The sequence below is a fragment of the Acomys minous genome (assembly GCF_964271855.1).
Source record: "Acomys minous genome assembly, chromosome: 2".
Classification (NCBI taxonomy): domain Eukaryota; kingdom Metazoa; phylum Chordata; class Mammalia; order Rodentia; family Muridae; genus Acomys; species Acomys minous.
Window position 1 is genome coordinate 133,269,956 of NC_140484.1, and position 18,390 is coordinate 133,288,345.

The 18,390-nt window shown below is 53.3% G+C and overlaps 1 protein-coding gene across 6 annotated transcripts; it reads right to left on the bottom strand.

Annotated features, from left to right (window-relative positions):
* Window positions 1-230: 230 nt before the first annotated feature.
* On the bottom strand, window positions 231-14,948 carry P2RY2 (purinergic receptor P2Y2). Of its 6 annotated transcripts, XM_084772484.1 has the most exons (4): window positions 14,410-14,781; window positions 9,875-10,037; window positions 6,840-7,038; window positions 231-2,325 (listed from the first exon to the last, which is right to left on the bottom strand). In XM_084772484.1, the coding sequence occupies exon 4, from the start codon at window positions 2,319-2,321 to the stop codon at window positions 1,191-1,193; it is 1,131 nt and encodes a 376-aa protein (XP_084628610.1). In that variant the 5' UTR covers window positions 2,322-2,325; window positions 6,840-7,038; window positions 9,875-10,037; window positions 14,410-14,781; the 3' UTR covers window positions 231-1,190. The 6 variants fall into 6 exon arrangements, with proteins under 6 accessions (XP_084628610.1, XP_084628611.1, XP_084628609.1 ...); XM_084772485.1 differs by lacking the exon at window positions 9,875-10,037 and having other exon boundaries at window positions 6,840-7,029; XM_084772483.1 differs by lacking the exon at window positions 9,875-10,037.
* Window positions 14,949-18,390: the final 3,442 nt, after the last annotated feature.

Below are 18,390 nucleotides of genomic sequence, written 5' to 3' on the forward strand. Positions count from 1 at the left end.
CCCTGCACCGGCTTTTAAGAACCAGCTGTTGGGCAGGTGTGGCACCTGCCTGTAATCCCAGCCCTTTGGTGATGGAGGCAAAGAGGGTAAGGAGTTCGAGGTCAGCTTCAGCTACTTGGCAAATTCAAAGGCCACACCTGAGATCCTGTCTAAGCAGCAACACCCTCACCCACCCACCCCCTTCCAGGAAAAAGAACCAGTTGTCGATTTTCAGGAATTTTGCAAAGAGGTTGTCACTGTGTTGGTAATTTGTAATTGAAACTGGATTGGCCACAGTGGCATTGCTTACACCACAGCAATTGGCAGTGTTATAAATAAAGCCCCCTACCCCCAGCCGGTTCAGTTAAATGGTTCAAAGTTTACCAGCACATGTGAGGTTTTGTGAGCTGGGGAACCAACTCCAAGAACTGGAATTCGATTTGACCCTTCTCCATGCTTGGCATAGTGCAATACAGACGACAGTGGCTGAAAAGCAGGGTTGGCCTGGGGGTCTGAGGAGGGATCCCTGATCTGAGACTCCGGGAAAGCGGTAGTAGGAAGGCAGGTGGCAGACATAACAGGCCCTTGTGTGGGTGGCAACAGGTTCCCAGGCCATGCCCCCATTCTCTGACCATGCAGCAGAGCACAGCCCAATAGGTGGCTCGGCCTTTCATATCCGTTACACTTTCAACCTGCCTTCCACCCCAGGGGAGCCTCCAGATGGATCTGACATCAGTGCTCAGATGTGCGTCTCTTGGCCTGAGGTTCCTCCTCTGAGATGAGTCCACTGCAGTGCGCAGGTCCATCCCGAGTTGCCATGGGAACTCAGCCCCGATTACCCACAGGTAGCCTCTAGTCCCCTTGGGATTCTACTCCTAATCCAGGTAGCTAGCCCAGACTCTGCTGCGTCCTCGATGGGCCTGCCTCTTCCTTGGGTTTGCCTCGGCCTAGGTACCTTGGCAGGAAAGGCAGCTGTCTGTACAGGAGTCAGGTGGCGTTGCCTTTCTTAAGATATGATTTTCCAACTCACACATGCAAGTGATTGGGGACTTTGGGGTCCTGTTACTCCTTCGACCACAGGATGAGTATCCTGATCCGCTGCCAAATGAGAGTCGTTGAGGATCCATATGGAAGGACATCAGCCCATTTGAACAAGCCTTGGTCCCCAACAACCCCCTACACGAACCAGCACCTTCCTGAAGGGCTCTGACCTATAGATGAATGTCTTTAGTTTCACTCCCAGAGGGTGTGGACTCTGTCCGTCTTGAGTCGTCACTGCTGATGGACAAATTTTTCCTCACTGTGTCAGTTCTGTTAGGCCTGTGAAGGCCCAGCTTGCGACGAGCCTGGGGGCTCGGAGTGGGCTCTGTGGGTGGCTTGGCATCTCGGGCAAAGCGGACAAGTCTCTGCCCTGCCAGGAAGTACAGCACAGGGTCAAGGCAACTGTTGGCACTGGCCAGTGGCCGGGTGATCTTGTATGCCATGTTGATGGCGTTGAGGGTGTGGCAGCTGAGGTCAAGTGACCGGAAGGAGTAGTAGAGGGTGCGGGTGACATGGAAAGGCAGGAAGCAGAGGGTAAAGACGGCCAGTACCAGGGCAATGGTGCGTACAGACTTGCGCTTGGCCCGGGGCAGGCCTCCCGTGGTCCCATACGCGGGTTTGAGCAGCCGCCGGGCCATGAGCACGTAACAGACCAGGATGACGGAAAAGGGCACAGCAAAGAGCAGAGCCAGCATAACGGAGCTGTAAGCCACAAAATGGCTAAAGAGCTCACGGGCCGAGGTGTCATGGCAGGTGATGCGGTTCCCCCGCACACTGGTGGTGACGAAGTAGAGCACGGGTGCCTGGCAGGCCAGCACCAGCCCCCATACAACCGCAGCCACGCGACGGGCATACCGGGCCCGGCCCCAGCGCAGGGAGTGCAGAGGGCGCAGGACACCCAGGCACCGGTGCACGCTGATGCAGGTGAGGAAGAGGATGCTGCAGTAGAGGTTGGTGTAGAAGAGGAACCGCACCAGCTTGCAGAGAACCGTGCTAAACGGCCAGTGGTCACCCTGGGCATAGTAATAAACCAGCAGTGGCAGGGAGGCTGCGTAGAGAGAGTCAGAAACTGCCAGGTGAAACATGTAAGTGGTGGAAGCGTTCCAGGTCTTGAGGCGGCACAGGAAGATGTACAGAGCCACGACGTTCAGGCACAGCCCTAGCACACACACCACGCCGTAGGACACGGGCAGCAGCACGTATTTGAAGTCCTCGTTGAAGCGGCACTTGTAGCCCAGTTCATCCCCCTCCCAGGTGCCGTTGGGAATAGTGCTGTTCCAAGGGTCCAGGCCTTCTGCCATTGCCCTGCAGGAGAGGGAGGTACAGAGAGGAAGTCATCAGGGCTGGGGCGGAGAGATCCCCCCCTTGCTATGATTTGTCAAAGGTGAGAGTGACAAGGCTTAGCTTGGTGACAGATGGCTTACTTAGCAGGCAGAAGGCCCTGGATTCATACTCTAGTAACACACACACTAAAGATTTGCCTAAGCCAGGCAGAGGCAGAGGCAGGAGAACTGTGAGTTTGAGGTCTGCTTGGGCAGCCTGGGCTACATAGTCAGGATCTATCTCAAAACAGACAAAACAAAACAAAACAAAACAACAACAACAACAACACACACACACACACACACACACACACACACACACACACACGCACATCCACTTGTTTACCCAAATCAAGACACCCTCCCCCCCAGTCCCCATACAGGATGTCTCCATGTAGCCCTGGCTGTCCTGGAATTTGCTGGCCTTGAACACACGGAGATCCACCAGCCTCTGCCTCCAGAGTGCTGGGATTAAAAGCCTGTGCCACCACTCCCCAGCTCCAAATCAAGACTTGTATTGTCACGTGACCTGCAGCTCTCCTGCACCCAGCATCTCCTAAAGGCCCCCAAAACTTATAAGATCCATGAAAATCAACATCACATAATTCTAACTTCACAGCAGGGTGAACAAACAATAGTCTAAGCTGACTGCAGCCCACCGGCTTGTTTTTGTGAGAGAGGCAGGGCTGGAGCCCAGCCACACCCATCTGTTGAGTGGAGCAGGTGTAATCCAGGCCATGTGGTCTTCAAAGTCTAAAATATTTACTCTCAAAACTGCTGACTGGTGCTCTAAACCCCTGGATCAGAGAGCTCATGATGGAGGACTCAAAGGCTTGAAACTGAGACCCGGGGTTTCCAGAGGGTTATAATGTCAGATTATAGAAGCTGGGCATGATGGAGCATGCCTTTAATCTCAGCAGTCGAGAGGCAGAGGCAAGCAGATCGCTGTGAGTTCGAGGCCAGCCTAGTCTACACAGTGAGTCCAGGACAGCCAGCCAGTGGTACACAGAGGAATTCTGTCTCAAAAAACCAAAAAACAAAACAAAACAAAAACAAACAAACACACACACACACACACACACACACAAAACAAACAAAAAAACAAAAATCAGATTATAGGAAGTGGCCTCAATACAGAAAGTGACCCCCTGCAGCACCCCGGTACCCACTGCCCACTGAGGCTTCTCTGGTCTGGGCATCCAGCATGCCTGAGTCCTCACGGACTCCTAGCTTTAAAATTCCTCCTCCGGTCTCTGGAGACTGAAGAATTTGTAAGGGTCTCCCTCTCCCGTCACGCGGTTTCTTGTGCAACTTTCCTTTCAGATCTTTAACCTTTGGTTTATGAGTATGGGTGCCTTGCCTGTGTGTGTCTCTGCACCAGGTGTGTGCTTTGTCCCCGCAGAGGTCAGGGGCTTCCCTGGGACTGAAGCTATGGAGACCTGTGGACTGTTCTGTGGGTGCTGAGAGCGGAACCCCAGTCTTCTACAGGAGCAACAAGTGCCCCTAGCCACCCAGACATTTCTCCAGTCCCCTTTCCAATTATTAGAAAGAAAGGTATTATTTCTATATTCTGGCACTTTCTACATCCGCAAACTGCAGTCCCGTTCTCTGTGAGGGGGACAACCAGTTGGGGCGGCGACCTTCTTGGAGAGTCCAAGGAAATCTGGGATTGCTGTGGGAGTAGGAGAGGACGGGGGCTTTTCTGGTGGAGTAAATTTAGCTTCTCTGGGCCTTCCCTGGTACAGAGGCACAGGATGTCTTTCCACCGGGCTCTGTGTCTTCTACTTTGTCCCGTACTGGCCAGCCGGTGGATAATGAATGCCTGGAGGGCAGGCAGCCATCTTCCTCCTCTCTGCATTCCACCCCGTGACCACCGAGATCTCCTTCGATTAGGGTGAGGCGATGCACACCTGCCATCCCAGCACTCAGAGAGGCTGAGGCGGGAGCAGCAGGAGTGCGAAGCCAGCCTGGCTACACAGAAAGCCACTGTCTCCAAGCAGTGGGAGGCTGGTGAGATGACTCAGCTGGTAAAGGACTGACGCCCTGAGGTCAATCCACCCACACGGTAGAAGGAGAGGCTCTCCCAAGTGGTCCTCTGGCCTTCATGTGTGCACTGCGGTACGTGTGCGCCAAGGACGTGCACGCAAAAATAATCAGCGGACATCACAGATATGAAGGTATGTGATGAAAAAGAAAGTGACAGCTCTTCCTGGGCTAGAGTAGAAAAGTTTTACCCAAAGGACCCTAAGGCAAGACGTGACCTAATACAGCATGGTAAGTAGTGAATAATTTGCTTCCTTCACTTTCATTTTCCTGAAATAATAACGTTGTATGTCTACAGAGGGCAAGATTGTGTGGCTAAATCTTATTTTATTGAACAGATTCAAAATAAATAAAGTGCTTTAATGTATATATCTTATGTATATGAATATTCTGTCCACACGTATGTACATGGAACATGTGTGTGCCTAATACCTGCAGAAGGCGGGTCAGCTCCCTTGGGACTGGAGTTAGGGATCGTTGTGAGTCACCATGTGGGTGCTGGGTCCTCTGCCAAAACAGCAACTGCTCTTAACCACCGAGCCATTCTTCAGCCCAGAAATACTAATTTTAAAATGTGTGTGTGTGAGTTTTTGCCTGGATGTATGTATACACTATGTCATGCAGGCGGAAGAAGGCATCCGGTGCCCTGGAACTGGAGTTATGTGTGGCTGTGAACGGCCAATGGGACTCAAACCTGGGTCCTCTGCAAGAAAACTGCTAGGCCATCTATCTAGCCCCAACAAACAGTAAATGTAACAACAACAACAACAAAAGTTTTTTAACCATAGTATTCCCCCCTTGGTGGCACTTCTTTTCTCACTTTTCCACAGTAAATCAACAAAGCAAAGCAAAACAAAAACTGAGAATAACAGCACCAGTCTCAGGGGCAGGCAGGGGACAGGCACCCTGGTGTGAAAAGACAGCCACAGACTGAACAGGTCCCAGGTAAGAAGCCGTTTTTTCCATCTCCAGTGTCAAGTCCCCACCTTGGAGAATGGAGAATGGTAGTGCCCACCCCCCTCCCCCCAGGAGGAGCTTGGCCCCACCAGAGACAGAGAGCACTGCTGTCACCCTCCCATGGCTGCTCTGTTCCTGCCTAGGGAGCCTCAGGGCATCGGCTTCCCACCTGCTTTGCCCCTATTCACAGGGTTTCCTGGTTGTTCCCTTCTGGTGGAATCTCTGACACTAAAAGACAGGGTGGAAACTTCCTTGTCCCCTGGACCAAGGAGCTTCCCTTTCCACCTGTTTTCAGACATCCTGGCCTCTGCCCTCCACGCCAGCTGGGAACTCTATCACAATGGCTCTGTTCCAGACTGACCCTGCCCGTCCTCTCCTTCCCGGGGCCAGCTCACTAGCCGGTACAGACCATCCTGCTAAGCCCCATCCTTCTCCCTTAGCACCAGTAGTGATCTCTATTGACCTCACCTCAGCTCCACAGAGACCACTCCATCAGACTTGGTCATTGGCCCCCTCGCATTGGCTGCTTCTGCTATGCCGAGTTCTGGCTGGCCATGCCCCAAGAACTCCCAGTTTAATGAAGAAGTGAACCAACCCTTCTAGGCATCCTTACCTTTGTTCACACTATTCTGACTGTCCCAAAAGCTTTTCCAGACCCTTCCTTTCCAGACTCATCCCACCCACTTCTCCAGGCTCTTTCTCAATGTCCCTTATCACTGAAACGGTCTTGGTTCACCAGTCCCTCGGGCCTTATGGTAATTTGTACTTCTACTGCCACCTCAACACATTTCTTTGAGGGCTGGATCCATGTGATGATTTTCTCTGTACCTATCACTCAGCAAGCGGCCTAACCTGCAAGCAGTTATTGCAAGAAAGAAAAGATGAATTTATGAGTAAATGATGGAGTAGAGGCCGTAAGAACCCAGAAGAACTGGGCCCAAGAGTCAGGGAGCCCAGCCCACCCAAGCCTTTCTCCCGCCCCAGAGGGGTTCTTACACTACCTCTGGTTCAATACTGACAGGACCCAGAAGACAAGAAGACCTTGCCCTGCCCTTCTCTCAGAGCCAGGAAAAGCATCCAGAATGGCATTTTAGCGACTGGTCAGCAGGCTAAGGCAACCCCATACTTTATACTTGGCCCATCTCTGGCTCAGTCTCATCAGTTCCATATCCTGCGGTCCTCTCTGCATTTCTTCCTGTTCAGTAGGGATCAGATTAGATTTAAGTAGCTCCCACAAGGCAGTGTCCAGTCCTCAGTAACTATCTACAGAGGTTAAGCTGTTTGTTTTGGTTCTACTGGGAAGAACTGGGAAAACCAGGCTTGACTGGCTCCAGGGCCTGTGATAAGAGAGCAGAGCAGGGTCCCTGCCTCGGATCCCATTTATGTAGGCAGAATTCAATGCGCGCACACACACACACACACACACACACACACACACACACACACACACACACACACAATGCCCAGCCACCCAGCCAGCGGGCCCGCCTCACACACCTGGACCTGATCAGCTCCTGCTCTTGGTGTGTTGAGGATGCTCAATGTCTGCTCCAACTGTTCACTCATAAATGCACAGGCCTGGACCAGCTACTGGGACTGAGGCAGGAAACAGGAAGAACAGGTTCCTGGGCCTGGAGCCGCACCCAGCCTCCAGCATTTTCAGGGCAAGCCGCTGCCTGGAGGGCTCCTGCAGACACTGAGAGATGAAGAAGTAAACGTGGGCTCGGAATCTGTCTCTCTTCCCACAGATCGCCTCCTCTGCCTTACCAGTGGCCCCAGGAAAGCCAAGAGGAGACCCAGCATGCTTGATGGGTCACAGTGTTGCCTGCACACCCACACACCCTGCTATCCCCTGATAGTGCATATGTTCCAGGAATGGGCTGTTCATAGCCTCCGTCTCGGGTACCGCCTTTCACAGGAAGGAGGCTTTGTGGAAGATCTCCCCTGGTATCTTGCAGAGCTGAGCCAAGCCTCCAATGTCCTTTCCCTCAGCTCTACTTCTGCACTTCAGCCCCATAGCAGGAACTGGCTGATAACCTTGTGGCCCAGCGTATACACACACTGCTGCCAACATACCTTTGTCCAGGATAGATGTCTAACTAGCCTCCTCCTCTTCACGCCACACCTAGACATTCCTCCACAGGTGTTATAAACACACACACACACACACACACACACACACACACACACACACACACACACCACACCTGAATACACACAGGTACAAATGCACATAGACACCCAGAGCACACACGTTCCCACTCATGTGCACCTGTAAGGGGGCATATTAACATGATCTAGATGGGGTCTGGTCCAGCCTCTGGAAGCTGCCTGTGCTGAATCCCCCATTTGATGGACAGTGCTGAGCTGGGAGCCCCTCACATAAGTAGGGACAGGGCGTTTGGCATTTGCTAGAGAGAGGATTGTTGCCTGGTGGAAGGCACCCTCTGTGTGGACAACAGGTCCCAGCACCCACCAGGAGCCACCTGAGAACTTTATTTTTCCTTTTGAGACAGAGTGCTATACATCTCAGGCTCATCTCAAACTCACCGTGTAGCTGAGGCTGAACTTGACTTCCTGAACCTTCTGCCCTTATCGCCCAAATGCTTGGATTATAGATATGTACAGATACGCTGATGTGGTGCTGGGGCTAGATAACCTAGGACCTCACCTCAAATATGCTAGGCAAGCACTTTACCAACTCAGACAGACAGATAGACAGACAGACAGACACACACACACACACACACACACACACACACACACACACACACACACACACAAGCGCACAGGCTAGGAATTGAACCCAGGGCCTGAAGCATGCTACCACCGAGCTATTTCCCGCCCCTTGAATATCTTTTCCCATCTGCTCACTGTCCTGACAATGAGGGAGTGGAGCTCCCAAGCTGGAGGTGCAGTGTGGGGATGGGAGAGCAGAAGAGGATGGGTCAGCCACCCAAGTGCCTCCCAGCCACTGATGACTTGATGCACCTAGCCCTGGCATCTTAGGCTGGCCTGGTCCAGCGTGTGGGTTGCTATCTGGCTGTCTGCTCAAGAGTCTGGTGGCAAGATGGAAGAGCTCCCCCATTCACCCTGCCCCACCCAGGTGTACTACCCGAGGTCTGTCCTCAGGAAATGCCTGACCAACCAGCTAAGGCAGAACACGCCTCTTTCTCAAAGGGCCTCTACCATCCTTCTAGGTTGCCATCTCTCAATTCTCCGCCCCGTGCCATGCCCACCCCTCACCAAGTCCTACCAGATCAATCAGTGGACTTCCTTAGACTTGCCTTGTATGGCCTTTGCCCAGAAGCAGACACAGGACTAACCTCTCCCTCGGAACCTCTCACCGTTCTCTTTGCTGCAGTCCTTGGCTCGCTCTGCCCTGCCTTTCCAACCTTAATTTGTCAGCCACATTGTCCCCTTACTGCCCACCTTTGACCACATGACCACCTTGAGCTCCCTAGGGCTGCCAGGTCAACATCCAAGGTCACCCTTTGCACTGTCCCTCCATTCTTACCCACACAGTGTTTGGTGGTTCAACGTCTTACTCAAGACTCCCCCAGGGAAGCCAGGTGTGGCGGTGTTTGCCTTTAATTCTAGCCCTCATGGAAGCAGAGGCAGGCAGGTCTCTGTGAGTTCAAGGCCAGCCTGGTCTACCAAGCAAGTGCAGGACAGTCAAGGCTACACAGAGAAACCCTGTCTCAAGAAAAACCCAAACAAACAAAAAGACCTCCAGAGAGTTAAAGGTAGAGCCCCTGCCTCTGCTCCGTCTCTGCCCTGGCTCCTCTGGTTCTTTTCTCACTAGTCTCAGGCTAGTGAGTCTAAAGCCAGGAGGAGGAAGCTGGGCTCTTCCTAGGCTGGCAGCGGACTTTCCTGGGTGGCTGGACAACATTCCAGCTCCTCTGCTAAGGTGGCTCTGGAATGTGCCACCTTGCTAGGCTGGTGGACCCTGTCCAGCCTGGCAGGGGAGAGTGTCCTGTCACACCCCTGAGACCCCTGCTACCCACCTGCCTTTGTCAGGAAGAGAACTGAGGATCTGGACTTAGGACAGCATCAAAAGGCAGGAGAGAGCACCGGGTGGGTGGGCAATCTGTTCTGCCCTTCCTTGCAGAGTTAATAATCCCACAGTCCACATGTCAGTCTCTTAACAGAACAGAACTTGCTTGATAGCTGTTGAGATACTTCAATATAAAACGTCATGCTGATATTACAGAGCAATAAGAGAAGGAAGGGGTTACCATGTAGGGCAAAGACAGGAGGGATGGGGTACCCCCAAAAGAAGAGAGGGGCAAGTAATCCTGTAGGACCCATGGGCGAGGCTACAGCGGCAAGGGCACAGCCAGGCTGACCTAAGATCAGCACCTCACACTCCCTGTCCCATCCCCCGGCGGGGGTGGGGGTGGGGGTGGGGGAAAGGAAGTCCAGAGCTCCTCTGTCCCCAGGTTTGTATCCTCGGGGGTGAGGGTGGGTAGGGGCAGAAGGAAGGAAGTCCAGAGCTCCTCTGTCCCCAGGCTTGTCCCTGTGCAGGTTACCTGGTGACTCTGAGATTGCATTCTCCTCTAATCTCCAGAGGTTCAGTGTCAAGTTCAAGGAGGCACACCCAGAAACAGACAATGACAATCGGGGTGACCGGGCTTGAAGGAAGCCGAGGAGGCTCTGCTGGGAAAGGAGGCACTGGTGGTCAGGGAAGGGTTCCTGGAGAAAAGAGCACCTGGTTTGTGGCTAGAAAGATGAGTAAGCATCACGTGGTTGGAGAGAGGTGTGAGTGCAAATGTGGGCAAGGCGACCAGAACCGCCAAGCGCCCTGTGGTTTGAGTGTACGACAGGGCAGTCTAGGCAATCTAGGATTAGAAGCCTAGAAGTCACTGCCTGTCCCCTCCCACATGTCCTCCAAGGGGCTGGAGGACAGCAGGTCCCCCCCACCCCCAGCTCTGCCTGATATGCTACACCATGAGCACTGAGCCCCAGGCCTAGTCTGGGGACACAGCCCAGGGGTGACCTCTGATGGTATCGGATGGTGTGTGTGTGTGTGTGTGTGTGTGTGTGTGTTTGTGTGTGTGTGTGTGTGTGTGTGTGTGTGTGTGTGTGTGTGTGTGTGTGTGAGAGAGAGAGAGAGAGAGAGAGAGAGAGAGAGAGAGAGAGAGAGATGAGGCCTCCCTTCTAGTAGGTCCCTGTGTTCTTCAGCACTCTCCCTGGAGTTCCCAAGGTCTCTACTGTGGGAGCCACTCACTGAGCCTGAGAGAGCACTCCGTGCTCCACGGAGCACAAAGCTGAGAGTCCTAAGGAGAAAGGCCCTACCTAACTAGGGCGGGACTCCAAACCAGTGGTCCTTCCTGGCCGAGCTCAGCTGACTGCAGGACGACAGGGCTTCAGAGATGGACTGTGTGGAGCCACAAGGTCCCAGGTCCCACCCCAGCCAGTCACACCTGTGTGCCTCCAGGCTCCAACTTGGGGCCTGTTATGCTGGGCCTAGTCTGGGCCTAGTCAGAGCCAGTCTCTGAGTCTGAATTCTTTACTGGTCAAAGTGAGAGAGTCACAGATCCACGAGATGGCTCACAAAGAGTGAATGGATAAGGCCAGGGAGTGATGGCGGTGGGGCCCATTGGGAGCAAGATGTGCACAGTCCTGACTTACAGGCAGCATCTTCCCATGGTGGCAGGAAAACACTGAATTCTAGGATCCTACAACACTTCTCATCAGGGGGCCTGCCCTGGGTGCCCAGCAGAGAGACAGAGATCTTGGTCCAAGCTGTGATCGTGTCTGGGACGGGGCAGGAAGCATCCAGCTTATGAAATGGGAATGCACGGGAGGCCGTCTCCTCGGAGCTCTCTAGGAATATTCTCAGGCCAGTGGCTCTCAGAATCTAATCCCAAGAGTGCCCGAGCCCCATGCTGTTCCTTCAGTTTGCCTGCTGAAGCAGGTGCTGTGTCCAAAGTTCTGTTTCTTGTGGCTCCAAAAAGCCTTCAGCTGAGGCTCTCAAAACCCCCAGGGGTTTGTGCCTCAGGGTTAACACAATCACAAATCACAGCACTAAGAGCCGCAAAGCTCCAGCGAACACCTGCCGATGCCCCTATGGGTGTGGCTTCAGAGGGTAAGTTCTGCCAGTCAGACTTTGGGAAAAGGCCCAGGGATGGATGGGTCATCTTGGGAGATCCAACCACATCCAAAGGGAACCAAGGGACTAGGAACTTGGGAGTCACAGAGCCCAATGTGTATCTTGGGAAGGTGGTCAGGTGGAGCTTCCCCCAAGGAGCTGGACCTTAATAGGGGTTGTCAAGAAGACAAGAGATCAGAAGGTAGAAAGCCCAAGGCAAGATTCAGTGGGTGAGGGTACAGGTTGTTAGGGAAGTGTCGGGAGGTCATGAGTGGCTGGCTTGAAGGGTTAGGTGGCATGGAATGTGTGGGGGCCAAGGAATTCAGTAAGGGCTCAAATGCCAAGCTGAGAACTTATTCTCCAGATTAAAAAAGGAAGGCGTTTTCAGAGCTTATTACCCTTACAAAGATGGTGCCACATGGAAAGTCCCAGGGAGTTCAGAGGGCATGTGACCACAGAGGAGACTGTACTTACAGTGGTTCAGGTGGAAGAACTAGTATCCTGGCCCGGGACTGTCTATGAGCCTCCTTCCCAACCCGAGCTCAGCTTGGCTTAAGCCTCTCTTACAAATGAAACTGGAGGCTAGGCTCTCTCCAGGAGACTGTATCCATACAAGCCACAGGGAGGCCTAGTGCCTCGGGCTCTCTTCTTCAGTGACAGGGACATGGACACCAAAGTGGAGGATCAAGTTGGGCCCATCAGGGCCCAGGATGCCACTCTCTGTACCAGAGAAATCCTGCTCCTCATTCTATACCAAGGTTGAAGTAGGCCTCGGGGTCTGCATCACAGGACAGTGGGGGGGGGGGGCTACTCTCTCTTGAGACCCACCAAAGGGCTAGGATGCAGCTCAGTTGCCAGAATGCTTACCTAGAACGCAAGAAGCCCCTGCTTTGATTGCTAGCACCAAACATGATGGGTGCACGCCTACAAGCCCAGCATTCAAGAGGTGGAAGCAGCAGGGTTAAAAGTTTAAGGTCATTCTACAGACTGAATCCCATAAGACCCTGTTTTGGGGGCAGGGGGACCTACTATGGTGGCTCTTTTATTTATTTGTTTGTTTGTTTGTTTATTTTGGTTTTTTGAGACAGGGTTTCTCTCTGTAGCTTTGGCTGTCCCGGACTCACTTTGTAGACCAGGCTGGCCTCGAACTCACAGTGATCCGCCTGCCTCTGCCTCCCCGTGTGCTGGGATTAAAAGCGTACGCCACCACCGTCCGGCTGCGGTGGCTCCTTTTGAAACAAGGCCTTTCTCTTCTGCACACCCACTGCACCTAGTGGCTCATTTCCCAGCTACTCCCTGGCACCTGCTATGTGCCCATCCATGCTGGGTGATAAGGACAGAGTGAGAAAGCAGAGATGGCTTGGCTTCAAAACCAACTAACTGGCGTCTCTAGAGATGAAGGAGGGTCCCCCATCCATGCTCTTCCCATTAGGCCCTACTGGTGGCTTAGGGCCCCAAGAGCATCTCAGGGGGGAGGTATGGGGCGCAAGGACAGGCCTAGGGAAGGCAGTTAGGGGAGAGAAGAGATACGCTGGAGGGCACTTCTTACCCAGCAGGTCAGTAAGATCTTCCTAGTCCTATGAGCAGACCTGGGGATTATAATGGCTGTTATCACACAAACAGCTGGGCAATTAGCACAGGAAAGCCCCCAAAGAAAGGCTCCTGGGGGCAGCCGGGCATGGTAGTGCGTGCCTTTAGTCCCAGAGCTCCAAAGTTAGGTTACAGGAAGGTCTCCCTGTGTTTGAGGTCAGTCTGGTCCAGCCAGGGCTGCTTACTGAGAACCTAGAGTATGCATCCCTTCAGCCTAGAAACAAATGGCATAGTCTCATGCTGAAGCTTTGGTCTTGGACAGATAGGCCTCAGCTAGGGCAGACAGGCAGGAGTCCCGGGCTTTATCTGGCTTTGTGACTTGGATAAGACATTCTCCAAGACTCTGTTTTCTCATCCACAAAATAAAGGTAAGAGTTCCTTTCCCATGGGACCTTCGGGAGGATAAGATGAGGAATTTTTATAAACTGTAACAAGTAACAATTTAACGATAGTAGCAATGAGCACTTGTAATTAAAAAAAAGAAAGATTACAGCCACAAAATTAAAAACCTCCAGATGTCACCCAGGAAGCAAGCTTTGGTGATGCCCTCACACCCTCAACCGGTTCCTGGGGATGTGGGCGAGAGGGGTACTGGGAAGGCCACGACCTCACTCTGCAGCCATTTCTGAGGGTTGCTCAATGTGCCAACCTTCCCATTTGCTTCTCAAAACCCAGTGGCAGGCCTCTTCAACAGGGCTCAGGCCCATCCCTCGTGCAGGGCCTTACCCCCACCGGCAGCCTTTTAGAGGCTGGCTGTTCAGAGAATCTCCCTCCTCCTTCCCACTCTCACCCACAGGTAACTGATCTTCAGAAGCCACTATTCCAAACCTGATCCAAAACAAGGCTGCTGACCCAGGGACTCTGGGGGATGCCATACTGAGAACAGCAGTCACCTAGCCCTATAAATCCCCAAACTGGAAAGGCTAGTTCCCAGCAAGATCTACACTTGGGTCCAGCTCCTGGAGATCGGTAGTAACACACACACTAGCCCTAATGAAGTGGATACTGTCTTTCCTCTGCCTGACCCTTCCTACAGCACCACCTGCCAGATTAAAAGTTTCCAGACAGATTAAAGTCTTAACTGTCCTTTCATGAAACTGCACCTCCACCCCCCCACCCCCCCACCCCCCCACCTCTGCCACTGCCTCCCCTATCTCAGCTACACTGGTGTGGGCTACCCAGAGTGACTCTGGGGAGAGAGGAAGGAATGCAAGTGCAAGAAGTCGCCAGGATTCCCAGGTCCCTCTGCTCAAGGACTTATGCCCCAGCTGAACACACAAACGAATTCAAATTCAGCTACTCACAACCCAATGGTGTGCGCATTCGCCCACTAACACACAGATTTCCCCAGTACTCTGGTAAACATACCAGGGTGTCACTCACCGAGATCCACACTCCAGAAGAAATAAAGTTCAACAGCGCAGCGACCTGCAGCCAGCTCCCACAGTCCAGTTTAGCACAGTACCGAGGCTGGGAGCCTGGCCCTCCTGACAGAGTCACGTAATGAGCTCTCCCTGGCGGGTGCTGAGTCGACCAGCGACCGGCGCGTCAGTCCCTGGGCCGCACCTCGCGACCTCTCCTGGTGTGCGTTCCCCTCTAGGTGTCCCCTCCTCACCTCCCCACTGCGCTGGTCCCCTCCAGGCGCCGCTGCCGCGGTTCCCGGTGCTCCAGTCCCATGGCCAGCTGCGCAGGGTCCCACGTGCCTGGAAGAGCCGCGGTCCCCGCCCCACCCGGCTTGGCCCCGCACCCCATAGTCTGGCGGCGAGCAGGAGGGCGGGGCGGACTCTGGGCGGACGCCGGAGCCGCCCCCAACCCTCCCAAACAGATGCCTCCAATCTGTCACTCGTTTGGGGACTCGGCCGGCCGGGCCAGGCTGTGTGCCCGCGGGTCAGCGAGTTAAACGGGGAGGGGCGGAAGGCGACCGTCCTGGCTGGGCACCTGCCTCGCTCGCTGGTTTTCAGAGACGCCCAAGTTTTACAAGGTTTGCTTGGTGCTGGCGTGGTTCCTGTCGCTGCCCAGCGATGGACTTTTATACTGGCCTGACTGGCAGACTTCCCTTCGCTGCCGCCCCAGACCATCTCACTTACCGATGGACCTGCTCCAGACTGCTGGTATCAGGAAGGGTCTTTGCCATTTTATCCACCTCCAACTGCTTTCGTTCTTCCTTCACTGCATCAACAGGTCCCTGAAGTCCAGGTTCAGTTTGATCTCTCATCTTAAACTAACTCCCTCAATTTTTATTTTATTTTATTTTATTTTATTTTATTTTATTTATTTATTTGCCTTGCTTTGAAGACCTGCTGCAATCACGAACCCCCATTTCCATCCCAGTCCTAATTTGAGCGCAAAAAGGCAGGGACCACATTAGCATCTCTCAATGGCTGCCCTACGAATGGGTGGATGAATGTTTGCCCCCTCCCATTTCTGGCTCAGGAATCTGGAGTGTAAACTCTAGGCCGGCTCTAGCACCGAGAGACCTTGACCTAGCTCCAGTCCCATTTGGGGACTCGTTTTCTGTGAAATGGAGCAATCTTTTCCCGCTCCTACTTCCAGGGTCCATCCAGGGAGTCTTAGGACGGCCAAACGGATGCACGAAGTCAGAACGGGGCCTTTTGCTATGGCCAGGGAGCTTGCTATCTGCCCCAGGACTGCAGGCCTTGTTAGCTGCCTACCATCTGAGTAGAGAGTCTGGCTCCCAGCCCCAGGAGGGGCCCAGAAAGGGTGCTGACTGACGAGTGAGAAGGGTGGACACGCAGAGCTGTGTGACTGAGCCTCTCTGCAGCCTCCTGGGGCCTTCACGCAGGAGACACAAAGGTGCCTTGTCTAACCTCTGCTGGCTTTAGGAGCTGGTGCAGGCAGCTTCCAGAGACCTGGATATATCTCCACAGCCTCACTGGTGGCTTTAGGGTCCTAGTGTGAGGGAAGCCTTCCTGGCTATTGAGACCCAGCTGATTTCCTTTTCCTGGTCTCCCCTTTAAGTCACCAGGCCTTCTGAGGTTACTGCTGTTTCCCCCAGGATCCAGGATTGATCCCAGCCTCTAGAAGACCCACAGGATGGCCAGCGGCCAGTCTTGGACTTTGCACTTGCTGTTGTCCAATTCCTTTACTTTACAGCCAAAGAAACTACATTCCAGAGGCACATGACATCTGAGCTTTCGTGTCAGGTGACTTTGAGTATTCAGATTCAGGCCCTCCTCCACTTTTTCTGTGAGTACTTCTAAGGCTCAACCTCTCTCTGTTGTTTCCTTCCTTCCTTCCTCCCTTCCTCCCCTTACTTATGTGGAGCGAGGATTTCCCTATGTAGGCCAGGCTGGCCTTGAACTCACTATGTAGCTCAAGCTGGCCTCGAACCCACAGCAGTCCTCCTGAGGACGCTTCTTGAGGGCAGGTATTCTAGGCATGTGCTACCATGCCTGGTTCTGCCCTTTTTTATGCACAGGGCGTTAAACACTCCTTACTTGCTGCTCTAAGTGGTTTGTTTGTTTTTTGTTTTTGAGATAGGGCTTCTCTGGGTAGCCGTGGCTGTCCTGGACATTGTAGACCAGGACGGTCTTGAACTCACGGAGATCCACCTGCCTCTGCGTCCCGAGTGCTGGGATGAAAGGCATGTGCCACCACCAGCCAGCCGGCTTATTTAGGATCTTGCCCATCATCCTGAGCTTCCTCAGTCTGAAGAGTGAGTATCTTTTCTCAAAAGAGCCTGGGAGGCCAGGTTCGCTGACACTTTCCTTGGCAACTTCACAGGCAGCTTTTGTAGATCATCAAATCCGGCAGGTTTCCCACCCCCAGCGTTGCTTCCATTACCGTTGCCGTTAGTTACCGGCTCCCTCTGACTTGAGCATCTTTGCTTTCATGTTTTTACTCACTCACAACTTGAGACTTTATGACTGAAAGAATTTAGAACCTATATTGATCCAGCCAGGAAATTGAAGGCTGGTTGAGGCTTCTACTCATACAAAGGGTAGAATAGCATTGAGGGCGGCTCCCTGAACCTCACAGCCGAAGCAGGCTAATGGTAAGTTCCGGGCCCTGTAATGGTCCCTGTGAGGTGTAATGAAGCCACGGGGGCGACTGCATTAGCAACAGAAGTTCGTTTGGGAGGGAACTGGCAAAGCCTCGGCCCTGGCTCCCCCAGCCCACCTCACATTAGAAGGCTTCCTGTCTCTCCAGCCCTGAGCAAGCATTTGCCTCCTGGCAGGCATCCCCAAATTTCCTCTCTGACTTTTCTCATCTCTCAAGAGAAAACCTTCTGCTCTGAGACTGCACAAAGCGGGCAGGGGAGGGAGGGAGGAGTCCCTGCCTGGCCTGGCCTCCAACCCTCCAACCTTCTGTTGTTGCTAGAACGGTGCCTTTTCCTCCCTTCACTGACACTCCCTGCTTCACACTCTCTTGGGGGCTTCCTCTCCCCTGGAGGCAGCCCAACTCTCTGCCAAGCATTTCGCTTTCTGCTTCCCGGCCTACTTCCATTTAGCCAGGCAGGCTGAAGTGACACCCCCCCCCCCCCCCCCCCGCCCCTGCATCTGACCACTCCCTCTGCCCCCTTTATTTCTCTGTGTTTGGCCTCCTCCTCTTGACCTCCTCCAGAACTTGTCCCTCTCAGCAGGCTTCACCGTCTCCGCCTCTGACAGGGATCTCTTTGAAGGTGGGGCCCAGTTCATCCTACACACAGCTGAATGTCCAGCCACTGGCACTGTCCCTGTCACGTAGTCAGTCTCCAGAAGGACTCTCTATAGCTCACCTTCTTTGTGTTAATTACTGTGTTAAGACATCTCAATCCTCACCAGGACTGGAGACTTGGGACCCTGGACCCTGGGAGTCAAGGCATTATCATTCTCAGGGCACATCTAGGGAAACTGAGGCTCATGCAGCTAAGTATGTTGTGGATCCCTTAGCCCTGAAACTGTATGATGCTTGGGGAAAGCATTGAAGAGACTTCTTGGGTCGGGGCTGGGCCTTGGTGTTGGGGTCTACACCGGCAGCTGCCATTATGCAGAGAATGCTGTGGGTAGTTTTTTTTTTCTCCCTCCCTCCTTTCCTCTCTCCCTCCCTCCCTCCCTTACTATTTATTTCCCTTCCCCCCCCCCTTTTCCCTCCTCTCTCCCTCCCTCCTTCAGAACTGGAACTGTGCTCCTCCTCAAGTTTCCCTGACCGGGGGCCAGAGCTTGAAAGGCAAGTGAGTCCTGGAAGCTCTGGCTGTTGGCACTCTGGGGAAGCAGGCCAGAGAAGCAGGAAGCCTGAGTCTCTTGGCAAAGGTCCCATCCACCTCCCCTAAAACAAGACCAGCTACCAAATTTGCAAGACCCTGTAAAATGAAAATGTGGACCCTTGGTTTAAAAAAATCATTACGACTTTTAAGATGATGAC

What these genes read in the sequence shown, in the direction of transcription:
- P2RY2 (XM_084772482.1), bottom strand. Translation starts at nt 14,778, where the DNA reads ATGGGGTGCGGGGCCAAGCCGGGTGGGGCGGGGACCGCGGCTCTTCCA. An exon ending in GGGACCAGCGCAGTGGGGAG is followed by an intron (nt 2,326 to 14,641) that starts GTGAGGAGGGGA and finishes CCTCTCCTGCAG; the next exon opens with GGCAATGGCAGAAGGCCTGG.